The 17,731-nt window shown below is 31.8% G+C and overlaps 1 protein-coding gene across 1 annotated transcript; it reads right to left on the minus strand.

Moving 5' to 3' along the window:
* Positions 1–2,320: 2,320 nt before the first annotated feature.
* LOC134699217 (uncharacterized) lies at positions 2,321–8,246 on the minus strand. The gene is made up of 2 exons (XM_063560827.1): positions 7,997–8,246; positions 2,321–3,883 (listed from the first exon to the last, which is right to left on the minus strand). The coding sequence occupies exon 2, from the start codon at positions 3,878–3,880 to the stop codon at positions 2,354–2,356; it is 1,527 nt and encodes a 508-aa protein (XP_063416897.1). The 5' UTR covers positions 3,881–3,883; positions 7,997–8,246; the 3' UTR covers positions 2,321–2,353.
* Between the last annotated feature and the right edge of the window lie 9,485 nt (positions 8,247–17,731).

Consider the following 17,731-nt stretch of genomic DNA (forward strand, 5'->3'; position numbering starts at 1 on the left):
TCAGTTGTTATTTTTTTGTTGTCTTTTTTCTTTTACTATATGGAATGATTGTAAGGTGTCATCTGACTTTTACCTCATTTTCATGGCTCAGAGATAAAAAAAATTATTATTTTTTAGTTTTAGTCTTTTTGTAATATTTAATTGTATATGCAATAGGTCAACTATATTTGATGCATAGAAATATTTTATGATCTATGTGTCGGTCTCACAGGTTTTATTTGACCTTTACCTCATTTTCACTGTTCATTGCAAGGTGTTTTGGTGTAAAACTATAAGCAATAGGTCAAATATGTCTGTTGTATGGAAGTATAGTAGGCTGTAATTGTCTGCCAAGTATCGTTCATGTGACCTTGACCTCATTTTCATCGTTCATTGTTTAGTTTCCATAGTTCAGTCTGTTTCTTTGAAGCTATTTATAAGCAATAGGTCAACTTACTATATTTAGTGTATAGAATGATTGTAACATGTACACGACATAACAAGAGGCTCTCAAGAGCCTGAATCGCTCACCTTAAATTATTTGCTTAAATCTTTCATCAATGATTATTTTGGCTTTTCAATTTATATAAATATTCTTGAATCTGGTCATATCTTCTTCAAAAGCAAAAAAATGCATTTTACCCCTATGTTCTATTTTAGCCATACAGGCTTTCTTGGCGTACAAGGAAATAAAATATAAAATTTATACTTGATACTCTGAAACTCATTCAGCCTAAGTTTGGTGAAATTGATTCAGCAGTTTCAAAGGAGAAGATTTTTTAAAGTAAGCTAACAAGTAAAACAAATTAAGTAAAATGTCTTTAAAGGGCAATAAGTCCTTTAAAGGTCAATTGACAATTTTGGTCATATTGACTTATTTGTAGATCTTACTTTGCTTAACAGTTTTGCTGTTTACAGTTTCTCTTTATCTATAATAATATTCAAGATAATGAGCAAAAACTGCAAAATTTCCTTAAAATTACCTATTAAGTGGCATCAACCCAACAATAGGTTGTTTGATTCCTCTGAACATTTCAGGGCTGATAGATCTTGACCTAATGAACAAATTCACCCAATGTCAGATTTGCTCTTTATGCTTTAGTTTTTGAGATATAAGCCAAAAACTGCATTTTACCCTATGTTCTATTTTTAGCCATGACGGCCATCTTTTTTGAGGAAACAGAAAATAAAACACAAACTTTATTCTAGACACCCTAATGATCATTTACCTTAAGTTTGGTTGAAATTGGTTCAGTAGTTTCAGAGGAGAAGATTTTTTAAAGTTAGCAAATATGATGAACAAATTGTGTAAAATTTTCTTTAAAGGACAATAACTCCTTAAGGGGTCAATTGACAATTTTGGTCAAATTGACTTATTTGTAGATCTTACTTTGCTGAACATTTTTACTGTTTACAGTTTCTCTTTATCTATAATAATATTCAAGATAATGACCAAAAACTGCAAAATTTCCTTAAAATTACCAATTAAGTGGCAGCAACCCAACAATGGGTTTTTTGATTCCTCTGAAAATTTCAGGGCTGATAAATCTTGACCTGATGAACAATTTTACCCCATGTCAGATTTGCTCTAAATGCTTTAGTTTTTGAGATATAAGCCAAAAACTGCATTTTACCCCTATGTTCTATTTTTAGCCATAGCGGCCATGTTTTTTGAAGAAATGGAAAATAAAACACAAATTTTATTCTAGATACCCTAAGGATCGGTTGGAATTGGTTCAGTAGTTTCAGAGAAGAAGATCTTTGAAATAGTTTACGACGACGACGGACAACGGACAACGGACGACGACGGACAACGACGACGGACGCCAAGTAATGGCAAAAGCTCACATTTCCTTTCAGGAAAGGTGAGCTAAAAATGAGAATGGAAATGGGGAATGTGTCAAAGAGACAACAACCCGACCATAGAAAAAACAACAGCAGGTCACCAACAGGTCTTCAATGTAGAGAGAAATTCCCACAGCCGGAGACATCCTTCAGCTGTATTTCTTGATTGGTTTATATGACCTCATTTTCTTGGATCATGTGTGATAGTTATAGTTAAGCTTTATATTTAGGACTTTCAACATAATATCAGTGAAAAGTAAAGCAGGTGAGACGTTTCAGTGTGTACTCTCTTGTTGTACATTTTATGTTTTGTATTTATCTTTTTATTTCACATTTTGTAAAGGTTTGTTGTCTCATACAATGTATTCAAATGTACATGTATGTTATACATTTAAAGTAATTTTGACTTCACAAATATAATTTAACATGAATAACATCATCTTAACATGGGCAAGTACAGGGTCAGTGTACAATAATCTACATGTACCAGTGAAAATAAAAAAAAACAGAGTTTTATTTTTATCTAATTCTACACATCATCATGTCGTACAATCTCTCTTGCAGCAAGATAAACATCAACTCCATGTTCATTACTTGGAATAAGAGGGTCAACCTGACTCAACAAGTTATCCACATCTACAATTACATGATCTGGTTGCATATTCAGCATGTCCAATGAGCCAATATCTTCACCATGTGTTTGAACATCATTAACTTGAGGGTCTATTCCATACTGCTCAATTCCATCAATTAAAATATTTTCACTATTCAGTTCAGCTGAATGAATGTTTTTTTGAATCATGCTGTTCACCCAGATCTTTTGTGGTGACCAACAACGTTCTGTTCTTAACCCATGACTATTATATGCCACTACGAATTGAGAGAGTGCTTCGTTGATACGAGGTATAAACACATAATGTAAACACAGCAGATCCTTTTGATTATCAACATCTAGCAGATCATTTCCTTCTAGATAGTAAAACAATGAATAGAATGTTTGAATTACAGCATAATAAACATCTCTCCAAAGCCTTTCAATTCTGCTATTGTGCACAGATTTTCCTGCTATAAAACTACCACGATCAGAGCCTCGCCTTTCTTCCATATATCTAGCAACTAAAACATTTTCACTTCCTTGATCACCTCTGACTCGAGATGGTAATGAGTACGATTCAACTGCTTTCAAAAACGAGTTCAAAACAGTGACCGCCAAGTTGTTGTTCGAGCATTTTAAGAACACTATTAATCGCGAAAAACCATCAATACCTCCATGTGTTACTAATTTCCAGCGGATCAGCGCATGGTGTCCATCAATATGCCATAGGTCATTAGGCCCTGCAACTGAGTATTTCCTGCGAACTGCAGTTAAGCCCCATCGTATCAAGGTGCTTCCTGGATCAATATCACGCAGAGTTCTCCTTACACGTGACTGTTGCACACTTATACCTTTTGCTTTTAAGTGGCCAATCATCATACTCACACCAGTATGTGGTTGACTGTTAACGATTTCTCGCATCACTGACATCAATTCTGAATCATTTATCATAGTATGTCTAACCAGATTCTTCTCCTCATATTTAAGTCGTCTCCATAGTGTTGTTCTGTGCACTAAGAACATTCTGGCTATTTCACCTATCTTAAAACCAATTTTAAACAAATATTCCACTTGGTCGGTGCATATAAAAGCAGGAGGCCTTCCCAGCCTATCAGTCGCTGAAATACATCCTGCTCCATCAACAATGCTCAAGAAACTAGATGGCATAGAAAAATCTATCGTGCTCCAATGTTCTCTCAGGGGCTGAAGACAAGATAATAGGGTTTGAATTTTCTCAATTAAGCTCTGATCAGCTCTATTTATAACTAAATTAAATTCTAAACAATTTAAGCCATCCACTGCACTTTTCAATCTGTTGCGAAAGTATTCTATGTCACAATTTGGAGGGTTATCTGGGATATTTTCACAATATGATAACGTTTCGTCCAAGTCTTGGAAAAAAATTTCAAAAATAGACTCTTCTTGTTCTTCATCATGTTCATGATCTGGGTATGTTGCCATCTTCTGCAAAAAAAAGAAGAATGTCATTAAGCCATCAAACCTATCACATGAGCCAATATTTCACAGCTAATATCCATGGTGTTGCATTTGTAGCTACAGCATGTATAGTATTCTGCAATTTATCAGATTTCTATGTATAAATCAGTGATATTTTACACTCTGAACAGTCAAGGGTATAACTTAAATATTTTCATTTCAGAGAAATAAACATGCATGTGTGAATCTGGATCTAAGCTAGGATTTTGAGGGCTTTAGTCACTTTTGAGCGCTATATGAAAACCCACCAATGTGTAATAGCAAGGGACCAAGGATGTAATTTTTGTAACTTACTAAGCTTCATCTTTGACTTTGTCAGATTTTAAAAACTTTAGGCAGGATTGGCAGTCAGTATTGTATTTAATTTTTGACTGTATTAACCTTTAGGTAGCAGTCTTGTATTACAACTCCAGTTTCGGGTGCATGTCAAAACATGGAGGGGAACAAAATAGTGCATTTTTTTCTGAATTTTTTTCTGAACTCAATTTTTTCTGTTTGATTATACATGTAGGTTTATGCTGAATTGAAACATATATATAGACTTGCATCTTTTGGGGATATCAATCCATGAAAGTGGAAGGATATCATGTTTACTGGAAGTGGTGCGGCCTAGTAAAAATAGCAAACAGAAAGTAGGAAAAAAATGTTTTGACTTCAGGATTGCGTCACTTTTTATTCTTCGTGGCAAGAACCCCCTTTTTTTTGATTAAATCACAATTTCACATTAGTACATACATGATATGAACATGAATTTTTTTTTATATATAGCAAAATTAGGCTAGCATTTTTTATTTTTTTATTTTTTTGTTTTCAAAGATCAGCTGTTTTGCATGTTAGCCTATGGAGCAGTCAATTTCAAGACTGCAACCTTTATTATGAAAGATTCTGACATGGGATGTGGAAACTTAGTTAATTTCTCACACAGTGTGATTACACATGCTTTCGCGAGTTGTCTCCTCTCTTTTTATTCCTAATAGTTTAGTAACACATGTTTGTTATTTGTTGACCAAATATTTAATATTTTACTTTTTATATTAATTAGGCACTTGAGAATTTTTGCAACTTTGCGCAGAAACTGAATACATGGACTGAATAACTCATTTTCTAATTAAAGTAAATCATTTTTGATGAACCATACTAAATCAATAGGAAAAGGCTTTAGTTAGCTTTAAAAGGCATATAATTTAGATACATGTTCTTACAGATTATCATTGATCATCTCAACAAGATTGATTTTCTCGCCTGAGATGATATGGCTAAAATGAGAAAAGCAATCCAGTTGAGATGACCAATTGCAATGATAATTTGTTGATCGCTATTTGTAACTATGACGACATTGTCAGTTTCATTAGGATCCATGTGCCTCATTTAATTTAGTTTCTTGCCATCATTGTTCATATCACTTGTCTTGACTCCTGCTGAGAAAGGAAATCACCAGTCAGCAAGATCAAAGGAAAATTTCCTAAAATAGCGATAATGCTTTTTACATGGGACACTTTGGAATTACTTGCATGACTTGGAAGCTTGCATAGTACTTCATTTCATGCTCTGGTGATTATAAATCATAAAATGTATTCATTGATGCGCACAGTTTGTTTGTTTTTGATTTGTTATGTGTTTATCTTATATATAGTATGCATTTTTCTAAGTTCATGGTAATAACTTAAAGAAAAATGCTTATTTTGGCCCCCTTTGAGTCTGAATTCCAAAACCGTTGGGACCATCATCCAAAATTAATCCCAACCTTGTGGTATTGAACCTTCTAAAAAAAAATCATATCTAGATCCACACTTAAACTAAAGTTATCATGGTTATTGTCTAGAAACGTAATGTGTCTAAGGACAACGACGCAGACAACATGGACAACAATTACTTCATCATACCATTATTATGATCCTAAATATATTTTTGTGGTCGCATAATAAAACAAGATTGTGTCTGATGACATGGATCCTCCACTGGCAAAATGGATTGATTGTCATGCTTAAATAGGTGGTGAACAAGTGCAAATTGGAAAAGACATAACTCAGAAACAGTCAAAGTGACACCACCTGAATTTGAACTTAATCTTAGTTTTATGTTACTTAGCATTATTCTAGTCAGTGCTAACAAGTTGGAAACAACAAATTTCCATTCATATAATTAAAGGGCAATTTCTCCTTGAAATAAAAGTGAATCTGGCCGAAATTCGAAATTGTCCTATGACACCGTGTATCATCAGTACACTGGAAATAGGTACTAACCAAGCGGGCATGATCAATTTTGACCTTACAAGGTAACGGAAATCTTTGTTTTGCTTTTTCATTATTCAATGTACATTTCTCAACATTTGAAATTCCTGCTCCCAAATAATTTTTGCATCGATTTTTTCCTATTCATAAAAAAACTTTGATATTCAAATAAGAACAAATAACATGCGCAAATAGTTGTGAAAGTCAACACCCACTTTCAATTTCGATACAGTTGTTGAGACATTTACATGTTTTATCTGAAAGAAACCTATTACAGGGTAACAGTAATGGTTACCAATCATAAAGCTACCTGTGATTACTCATTCTTTGAAACTGTTTGGGTAATAAACGAGTATGAAAATAAAGTTTTTGTGTACGGTGTACAACAACTTAACTATGCACCGTACATAAGGATGTATGTGGTCAGCCAAACACCATACACAAGGCTTCTTTAGGGATAAAATATCGAAAAGATTTCAGTGCCAATTATTGAAACAGCTATACTTATTATACACACACATTGACATTCTATCGGATGAGACGAGGGCCAACTTCTTTTACAAGTATTTGCACATGCTTTTAGTAATCCCTCTTGTTTTGGGAAAATAATGAGACATCTCTAATTAGTCAAGCTACGATCAAATCATTTCTTAAAACAGCAATTATGTTTAGATTGAAGTAGTCACATTGATATTATGTGAACAAAAGAAAGATTTGTCGTTACCGTGTAAGATCAAAATCGCTCACGCCTGCTTGGATAGTACCTATATTCGCTGTAAGATGATACAAGGTGTATGAGAGGCTATGAATATACAATGTATATAGCTTGCATTATGTGTATAAATATGAACAAAATATGCTGACAAATAAAAGTTCTAGAGAGCTAACAATTCCTGAAGAAAAATATGTTTTGAAATATGCAAAGACATATAGTAATTATTAACTACAGTGGGACGTTGAAAAAAAATCTAATTCGGGGATTCAGAGATGGGAACTAGAACACATTCCAATTTTTCCATAAACGGCCATTGTGGTGCATATTTCGGCACTTTTTTACATTGGTTATTAGATGTACCCCAACTGTTTCCAACAAGTGTTTCCATCTGATGAACCTGCTGTCAACTTCCAGTTCTGGTTTACGGATTTTTTATAAACAAAGCAAGTACTTTGTGGCAAATAAACCAAGATTTTATAGAAAATCCACAGCCTTCAATACAGAGATTTTTGTTATAAAATTTCAAACATAGATTACTCACTTGCTTTTCGAAAATTTGCTTGTGTTTATTAATTGTTTACAAAAAAATATAAGCAACCTGTAAATTCCCAAACATCTGGAGTGGTGCTGAGCCAGTCAAGTGCACCCTAAAAGGTGTACTTAATTTGAGCTCATTTTTTATTTGTTTTAACCATTATTATAACTACAGTAATAAACTTGTTTTGAGGAAATTTCGAGCAATACTCCGATATCTATCAGTTATTAAATTGCCTTATTTGAGGGAACAAGATTAAAAAGAAAAGGCTGTGGATCCATGTTCTAGTCTAAATAATTATGACGTCTGGCAAGGCTATTTTGGTCGCAGGAAGGCGTCCAAGAAAAAAAATCAAAATAGCCTTGCCAGACGTCATAATTATTTGGACTATGGATTTTCTATAAACTTTCCATATGTTTAGTATTGAATCAACACAAGGGTACATAATCCTAACAGTAACACTAACAGTATCAGCCTGCAATGCCGGACTCGCATGAACGCAAGATTTAGTTAGTGGGGCGACGCGTTTTTTTAATTCTTGGTCATGCATTCGTGTTGAGAAAGAAAGGGGGAATGCAAACAGTTATACAAAACGTTACCTTCTCATATATAGATATCAACAGCTAATCAAACCAGGGGAGTTCATAGAGAACGTGCCAACTTCAACATGTGAGTCAAGCAGGGGCTGCCCGACTATATCGACCAATCACAAACGTTGTTGCAAATTTGACCTTGTGACGTCAAACAATTTCCCATAATGCAATTATTGCATATAAATAAAAATTATTGCATATAAATAAAAAAACGACAATTATACCAATTGAATGAAAAATATTGCATTACAATGACAAGTTATACAAATTGAATAAAAAATATTGCATTTGAATGACAAATTATACCATTTGAATGAAAAATTATACCATTAAAATAAAAAATATTGCATATAAATGAAAAATTATACCATTTAAATGAAAAAATATACCATACAAATGAAAAATATTGCATATAAATGAAAAAATATTGCATATAAATGAAAAAATATTGCATATAAATGAAAAAATATACCATACAAATGAAAAAATATTGCATATAAATGAAAAAATATTGCATATAAATGAAAAAATATACCAATTAAATGAAAAATATTGCATTTGAATGAAAAATATCAAATTTTTGCAACCAATACCATGCCATATATTTGTGCTTGTTCAAATGTCGATTTCTTTGAAACATTAGAGGCAATAATTTAGATTTAAATAATTTAAGATTACATAATTTAGTAATTACATATTTAGAGCTAATGATTTTGTAAATTAGTAATTTTTTACTTGTCGTTTGTTTACGTAAAAGGTATTAAAATTGTGTTAAGAACGGCCTGTTTTTAAAAAGAAGTACACCAGTCCTGGAAATGAAATGTAAAGGCAAAATATAATTGTATTTGTATTTATTTTTTAAATAAATAAGTGAAACTAAATTATCATTTATTAATGCAGTACAATAAAGTTTTTAATGACTAACCTTGTGATTGGGGATGGTACGGACGACCATTAATTTTTCTTGTCTTAAACTCATCAATTACTGCACAAAGATCAGCATTATTAATTTATTTGCCGTTATCAGTCTGGAGAATCCGAGGTGGGCCAAATATGTATTTCAGAAGCAATTCCGACACTTCTTTTGCCGTCTTCTGTTTAAGATGTCCACCAAAGGCAAAGCGGTTGTAACAGTCAACTATGTTGCATATATAATTATAACCTTTGCATGGGGGCATTTTCTTCAGATCCATTTGCCACCTACTATTTGAATAGGTAGCCGGTATAGGTCTTCTGGTTATTTGTGTTTTTGGTAGATCAACAGATGCTAGGCATTTTATATGTTGCTTGAACAGTAATCTTGTATTTTCCCGAACTACGGGGAAATAGGTCTTTCTAAGTGTTTCATACACCGCGTCACTTTTACGGTGATCAATTTTATGGTTGGCATTAATTTCAGGTATCATTTGTTCTTTTGATAAAACTCTTCTGTGATTGTCTCCAATCTTAGTACTTCTGTGGTACAATGCACAGGTATCATCATCATAAAGAAAGTTGGCCAAATATTTTCTTATTTAGTTGCTCTTTTATTTTTTTAGCACCCCAGCTGTTTTCTTCAAATTTCTTTTTTACAAATTAAATTTACCTCTTCTAAAACCGACCAAAAGTGTTCCGGATTCGGATCATTTGTTTCTCTTTTCTTTCTTTTTTTGTCAAGAATAAATCCTTCATTTGGACACATATTTAGGTTTAACGGCAGCGACACTTCCATTTTTGTTTGTTTGTATAAACGGCCTGTAACGTCATAATAATAGTTAACGTTCCGAACGTAAATACTTTCGCGAACAAATGCACTTTCGCGGAAAAACGCACTTTAGCGTATTGAGGCATCGGACTTTAGCGTGTCTTACTTTATTTGACATACCATCGTACTTTAGCGTATCTTACCATCGCACTTTAGCGTAGACCATCGCACTTTAGCGTGACCATCGCACTTTAGCGTCCCCATCGCACTTTAGAGTCCTACATATATATCAAGGGAAAAATAACCAGATAACTGAGAAAATTATTTAAAGCTAGTAAAATCTGTATTCTTGGACACCTATAAAATAATATTCAGAAAAATAACTTATATAAGTTATATTTAAATTAGCCTCGTTTTCAACATTACTTGTATAGGTAATTTTAATTGTTACTTGTTTAAGAAATGCCCTTGACTGTTGAGATTAAGTGGAGATCCAGAAAAGCTCTTCGGACGCATAATAATTTATAACGTGTTGCTGTCATTTTACTACACCAGTCAATCTTATCATTCTGGTTTTTTTTTTACATTTGGTCACGTTTTTGGGTTAGAAAATGTACATGACCAATTGTTAAGGTATTCTTGATGTCTTATGATTATAAGAAGACAGTACAAACCATGAATTACTTGATGCCTTGATTTAACTGATAAATATTTATTTTGAAGAAATACAACGAATGCCACATGTGGAGGAGATATTTTATCATTCCAGACCACCGGCGATCCGGTTATTGTGTGAGTATGATGTAGTTCGGTCGTTGTTTTCAATCCAGTGGTGGACTTTTTTCGTCTTTTTATCGTTTTTTTTTTAATTATGGGATCGCCAGTTTTTTTTTTGACTTATTATTGTTTATGTATGTCCTCTTGGTATCTTTGACCTCGATCTTAAGGTTCACTTTACAAAGTTTACAAGTTAATAATTCAAGGTACTGTTCATAATGAATATCTCTAATTGACCTTTTTTATCATTTGCCGGTCCAAATCTTCCCAGAGCATCATTTTCAAAACATTGAACAAATCACATATTAATCCATCGTTTTATCATAGCATGAATCACGGTAGTCTTTTTTTGCTGTTGATTGCACTTATATACCAATCACATAGATGTGAGAAGATGTCGGATTTCAACACGAAACCTTGACTCACACCGAACAGCAAGCTGCGAAGGGCCCTAAAATGACTAGTGTAAAACCATTCAAACAGGAAAACAAGCGGTATAATCTATATAAAAACCAAAAACGATAAACCCTTATGAACCACACCAAATAACGACAACCACTGAACGACAGGTTCCTGCATATTTATTACAATGGTTTATATGAAATAAAAATATATGTTGAAGAAATACCGAAAACAATTTTCAAAAAAGATTGAGGATAAAGCAACCAAATAGCTGAACTTTACATTCACTGTTTTACCATCTTGATAAGTTGTATATTTAAAATCATATCTAAGTATACACATAATACAGTTATTATCAATAACTATGTTGTTAACGGACTTATTACTTTTTGCACTTAAATGTTTATGATGACACGATGCCTACATTATTCATAATTAACCAATTTAGTCATAATCGTATAAATGAGCATTTTCCGTTTATCTCTATTTTTTTCATTTAGATAAGAGATTAATTAGTCATTTACTAGTTTACTAAATATTTTCCATATACTATTGAAGTAATAATATTATTAATACTTTCAATTCAGCGCCCCCTTTGTTATAGTTCTCTTTCTACTACTTTTGTTTGTCTCATTTGATATTTTGTCATTATTTAAACCTGGCGTTTTTTATCCTTTACTTGAAAGATTGAATTTAAATCAACAACAGATAAATGTGTATGTGAAAATAAAGCAGCAGAAAATTATTAAAGATGGTGCATATTTTAAGGTTTTTCTTGTCGTATATGTTGTCAGGATTGATCAAATGAAAAACCAACCGGAGGGAGGTCATTCTTTGACCCATCCTGACACCCCGAGTTCTATCTTAAATACCACACTAAAGTTGGATATTCTTTTCTGATGCGTTCTGATTTTGAGATGCCCTACGTCTCGTCTGTAACGGGAAACAAAACTAACTTATTAATATAAATACAAGCTTTAGCGATCACTATTTAGTTATAACAGAAATATCCCAGTAACTGCATGATGCAACATACAAATGAAGTATTACGGTGTATGAAAAATACAAGTTACTTTGTAAGTAATGTAATATCAACTAAGTTTATGAAAGGGGGATGCTATGTTTTGTTCATTTATTTTTTCTACACAATTACATCGTGGAGAAGCAGATAATTTTTTCAAGAGTTTTTGACGAGCTGTTCAGATTTATTTGGTTTTTTTTTCACTTTTGAATGACACTACATTTTTTTAACAGAGAACTTAGTCATACTTTAATATCAATCCCCCTCCCCCCCCGGGCACCATGCCAACCCAACCCTATCATACAGTTCGTGAATGTTCTATAGGAATTAAAATATTTGGTCATTTGATCATTTGATCATTTGATAAAGTAAAAGGTATAGGTATATACAGATGTAAAAATAATTGTTATGAAGAGTTTTGCATGATCAAATTCATCTCAGATATTGTCCCTTTATTGTAGCAATAAATTAACAGAATTTCATTTTTATTTCTTTCGAATTAGAATATTCGTCCACAACGATGTTTTGTAATTCAGTCTAATAAACGGAGGACAGGATTTTTATGCCTAATTCAACAACACGATAATTATCAAACGAATTAAATATTTAAGTAAATTATAGTTTCATTTTAATCAAGGAAAATAATTACCTTACACAGGTCATTATGTTATGCCTTGAAGCAAATATCATTGAAACTTGGTATCGTCCAGGTTCATTCTTCAAAGGAAGGACCTATCGTTCTGAAAAAGAAAAAAATCCACGTAGGTATATATATATATATATACAGATGGGTGCGCTCCTAACCTGTACAGCAAGTTAACTTGATAACCAGTCATTTGGACTGGTCAAAGTTAACCTGTGACCGAATATAGGACTGCTCTGACCAGTCTTAGGACCAAAATCTAGTTAACTTGAAAAGCGGACTTGGTCCTAGGACTGTTTTTATGTCTGCCAAAAAGTTAACTTGGAAACAGGTCCGCTATTGATATAAGTTAACTTCGAACCAGTCCTGTCATAAGTTAACATAAGTTAACTTCGGAACCAGTCCTGTCATAAAGTTAACATAAGTTAACTTGGAAACCGGTCCTGCCACAAAGTTAACTTCTGCTTGGACAAATCCGATCAAAACCAGACCTGTTCCCAAGTTAACTTGTGACTGGTCTGCTCTACACTAAGTTAACTTGTAACCAGGACCGCTCTCCGTTGATTTAAAAAAAAATAATATCTTTTTTTCGTAGTATAAACATCGAAAATAAAGTAATTTGAAAATTAATACTTCCGTTTTATGAACAGGATTAAATACAAATATTTGAAAATAAGTACGCACAGAACGTAACACAAATTTATCTGTGATCTGACAATCTATCTATTATAAAAACGATATCGGTCACAATGATAACAGGCACTGAATAATATATATATATATTCCGAGATCAAAATCAATCATATTATGTATATTTTTGAAAAGAAGTATATTTGATGTTAGGTGTATATGTAAAGCAAAATTATATCCGGGTGAAATTTGATCCGGAGGAAAAAATGTCACAGTTGTTGTTGTTATTTTTTTATCCGGAGGAAAATATTTCCCTGGGATATTTTTTCCTTTGCTGTGAAATTCTATCTGGGTAGTTAACTTATTGAATAGTTATTAGAAAAAAACTTCTCCTCTACAAACACTATGAAATAATAATAGTGTATTTGAAATAAACCTATTTTGTAAAAAAAAAATGTATTATAATGGGAATTATTTCACAAATTATCATTGAACAAATTTCCTGAGAAAATTCAAGTAAATATCAATCTTTTAAAAAAAAAATTTTCATTAAACATAAGAAAGAAAACCAGAAATAATTTCAAAGATCATAATTGTGAAATAATATCATGATTAAATACGGTAAGTGAAATACATGTAAAAGTGAGTTGTTTTCAGATCTCAGTACAAATATAAATTAAAACGTAAAGTTAGAAATATAGTTGCATTACTACTGTTAACAGTAATGGAAGAATTTGATAATGATGATACTTTTAACTATATAAATAGTTTTGTCCTGGGACAAAGATGCAGTTGTTGATTTTATGGAAATCAGATAAATTATAGCATAACAATATATTGGAACAAAAGCAATTTTAACAGCTGGATAGTATTTACCTGTGAAATGTTATCTGTCTTATTTAAAATTCATGTTACAAGTCATCTAGTTATATAAATGAATATATAAAAAATAAGATTCAAGCAAAAATTTCGCTATGAAATAGATTCAGGAATATATTATACAATGTTATATTAATATCTTTAAAATATAAATTGCTCAAAATTACCTCCCTTTGATAAATTATGCAAATTTGTTCTACCTTTGTGAAACATTTTATAAATAAAGTCAGGTATATATTGATTGCGAGTAACTCACATACTAGTTAATGGGACTATATTTCACAAGGTTCTGTGAAATATTATACGGCTAATATATACTGGTACATACTATCCGCAAAACACAGATAGATTTTCCCTCCTCTGGAAAAATTCTACCTGTGAATTACTATGCCTGGAAAAAAATTACCGTGACAAATTATCCTCAGGATAAAATATCACAGAGGAAGAAATAAACCGTTACATATACATGTCACTATGCTATCCATGAATAATACCATTATGATCTAGTTCTTCTTTTAAGGTTCATGTGGACCCTATGGCTAAAATGGCCGTATTTTCACCTCAAAATTTACTCTGAGTACAGACAAACCTGCGCATCTGTAAAAAATTTCAAGCATAGCATGCCCTAGATAAATGAATTTTAAGTATGTTTTTTTGTTTTTGAAAAATAAAAACTTACTTGGATTTTGCTGCGCACTTTTTTTCATTCCTCCAGAAGGTGCCAAAATAAACTAAGTTGCGAAACAGGTTTGAAAACTTCCCCACAGGTAAAAATTAAAGTGAGCATTTTAAATTGACATGGACATTAGATGGACAATATATACCTGACAATAATTGGCAATTTAAACTGTGTACCAGAGTGGACCATATCAAGGTAAACTCAACTGTTTGTTAATTTTATCATCTTCTGCAGAGACGAAAAAAAGTGTACTGCAAAATTCAGTTAAGTTATGAATTTTCTAAATCAAACAATGCATTTGAAGTCTATTTATCTAGGGCATGCTTCGCCTTAAAACTTTTCCAGATGCACAGGTTTGACTGTACTCAGAGAAAATTTTGAGGTGAAAATACGTCTATTTTAGCCATAGGGTCCACATGAACCTTAAAGGATAATTTTGGGGAAAAGTTTTTGGAGAAAGACTTTTTAATCTATCTTTTCATTGAAACCATACATCATAGTAGTTATTTAGGTGATAATTGCACTTATATACCCACCGTATATATATTACATTGGTTTGTAAATAAAATAATATAATATAATAAAATATAATAACAAAAATATGTTTTAGCAGTAAATGAGATAGTATTCTAAAAAAAACAAAAGAAAGAGAGTATAAAGCAACACAATATCTGAACTTTTCCTGAACTGTTCTGCCATTTTGATTAAATATAAAATTGTTAAAATCATATTTGGATTACGTTTACTATGCATACATATGTAATAAGTATACTAATTGTACCCCAATCTAGATGTTGACACGATAAATACATAATTGATGCATTCAATCAAAGATATCTGAAAGTGTTAATACATATAACATTTGACATTTCTCTATAATCGTTCTTCAAATATTAGTTTCCTACTTTAATTTCTACTTTTTACTATGAACCATTTATATTCTCAACATACATCTACCAACTTAGTTTTTTTCCCCACGATAGTTTTACCTCCGTATCAATCAATGTATTCCTTCACCAAGGTGCTCTCTCTTTGCAACATGATGCCGTGTTCTCCTCTTGTTTTCTTTGAAAGTGTCCAACTGCATGGACAACTTGGGGGATATATTATGCTCGGGTTTGAAAACAAAGTGACAGGGAGGATAGATATGTACTCATCTTTCCGTTACATTTTGTACGTTGAATAAAAATAATACCAAAACCTTACAAGGAGCGACATTTTAAACCAAATGTTGCATTGGCAAAGTATTTATACCAAACGTCTTATGAATGCTCCGGATCATAGTTTAAGTATGCTTAACATTGTTTCGCTAGTTAATTTTGAATGTATATCCTAGCTAATGTGGACAAAATGAACAGAAAAGGAAATGGTGTATTAATTCATGTTATAAAATCCGTTAATAATCACTTTACAAACCCTGTGTCAATTTATATTGCACTTAAATACATTTATTTCGGCATTTTATACAAATGTACATAATGATATAATTCTAGTTTTCAAACTAATTGAAATTTAATATACATCATGTGCATTTTAGTTGTTTGTCTGTGCCAGTTGAGCAACATTTTAAAACCTTGATGAGGAATAGCACACTCATTATTTGAACTGGTCTCATAATTTAATTGATAAAATCTTTCACTCATATTGCGTAACATTGATTTATGTCAGTAAAAAGATAAAAGTTGAAGATGAACAAATCTTAGTAAACTTTTACAGACTTTAATGGTCTTAATCTACTTGATATCATATTCATTTCGTCCATGCAAATAATTGTTAGATTTCCAATACCTAAAGACGTTGAAAAGTTCAGAATTTAAAGCAGTAAATCTTTAAAGTTACTACAGTTCAAGGACATGTCAAAACCATGTTGATAACTTATAATTCCCAAGGTTTTTTCCTTAATTTTATTTGAACTTATATCTAATTTGACAATTATAATTTCCTAACATTTTTATATTTAAACCCTTAAAATCTAGTAATCTAGTAGCATAACATTTGACAGAGTTATAGTGAACACAAAACACAAGCAAGGTATCGTATTTTTTTATTTATCTTATTTTTAACGACTGCTTTTAACGACTTTCATAATAAGAATTGCTAACAGAATAATGTGAAATCCAAAATTTACACAAATGACATTAACAGTGTTATCGCCCACTCTTACCCTTTCGGGTTACTTGAGATCACTCTAAGTTTTTGCTTTAGTTCGTGTTGCTAATACTTTAGTTTTCTATTTTGTGTCATGTGTACTATTGATTGTTTGCTTGTTCTTTTAATTTTTAGCCATGGCGCTGTAAGTTTATTTTCGGTTTATAAGTTTGACTGTCACTATTAATATCATCCGTGCCTCTTCCAAGATGATAAAGGATATTGAAAAAATTACTACTGTTTATCAACATCACAAACACTATTTGTATTTTAAAAGGAAAAACCAATCAAAATAGAAAAGCGTTAAATTCTTAGCATTAAGAAATGTTGAATTTCCTCATTACATTACGGATAAGAAGTTACTTTATTCGTATATAATTATGGTTTCCGTATAGATTTACATGGAAAGGTATCAAAACGATGGACACTGACTATATTTTTTAGTTATCTTAGGTTGCAGTTCATTTATTATCGTTACAGCCAAGTTAATCAACTATTTAAACTGTATGAATGATCATATTTTTAGTATTTGTATTTGACATAACAAGACGCACAAGCATGTTTGTTCATGATTTCTTTTAAATTTACAGCTGTATTTGTATGTTATTCATACTTTATCTTGTTCATTTTATACAACTTATTTATGTTCATTCGAATCAGGTTTTGTTCATTTTTCTAATACTATGACAATAGTATCAGAAAACTTTATTGTTCGTGAGGTATGGCCAATGTCAAACATCTTATAAAATCAAATTTTCAAGAGACAAAAATCTATAGCAGATTAGTATGTATACGTTGTTGTAAATGATGAAAACAAATATGATAAAAAAAAATATCACTTAATAAAAAGTATTCGAGACAGTTTTTTTTTCCACTGC

The sequence above is a fragment of the Mytilus trossulus genome, unplaced genomic scaffold (genome assembly GCF_036588685.1).
Source record: "Mytilus trossulus isolate FHL-02 unplaced genomic scaffold, PNRI_Mtr1.1.1.hap1 h1tg000050l__unscaffolded, whole genome shotgun sequence".
In the NCBI taxonomy this organism is placed as follows: domain Eukaryota; kingdom Metazoa; phylum Mollusca; class Bivalvia; order Mytilida; family Mytilidae; genus Mytilus; species Mytilus trossulus.

Excerpts from the sequence above, each read along its gene's own strand:
- LOC134699217 (XM_063560827.1), bottom strand. The coding sequence starts at position 3,880 with ATGGCAACATACCCAGATCATGAACATGATGAAGAACAAGAAGAGTCT.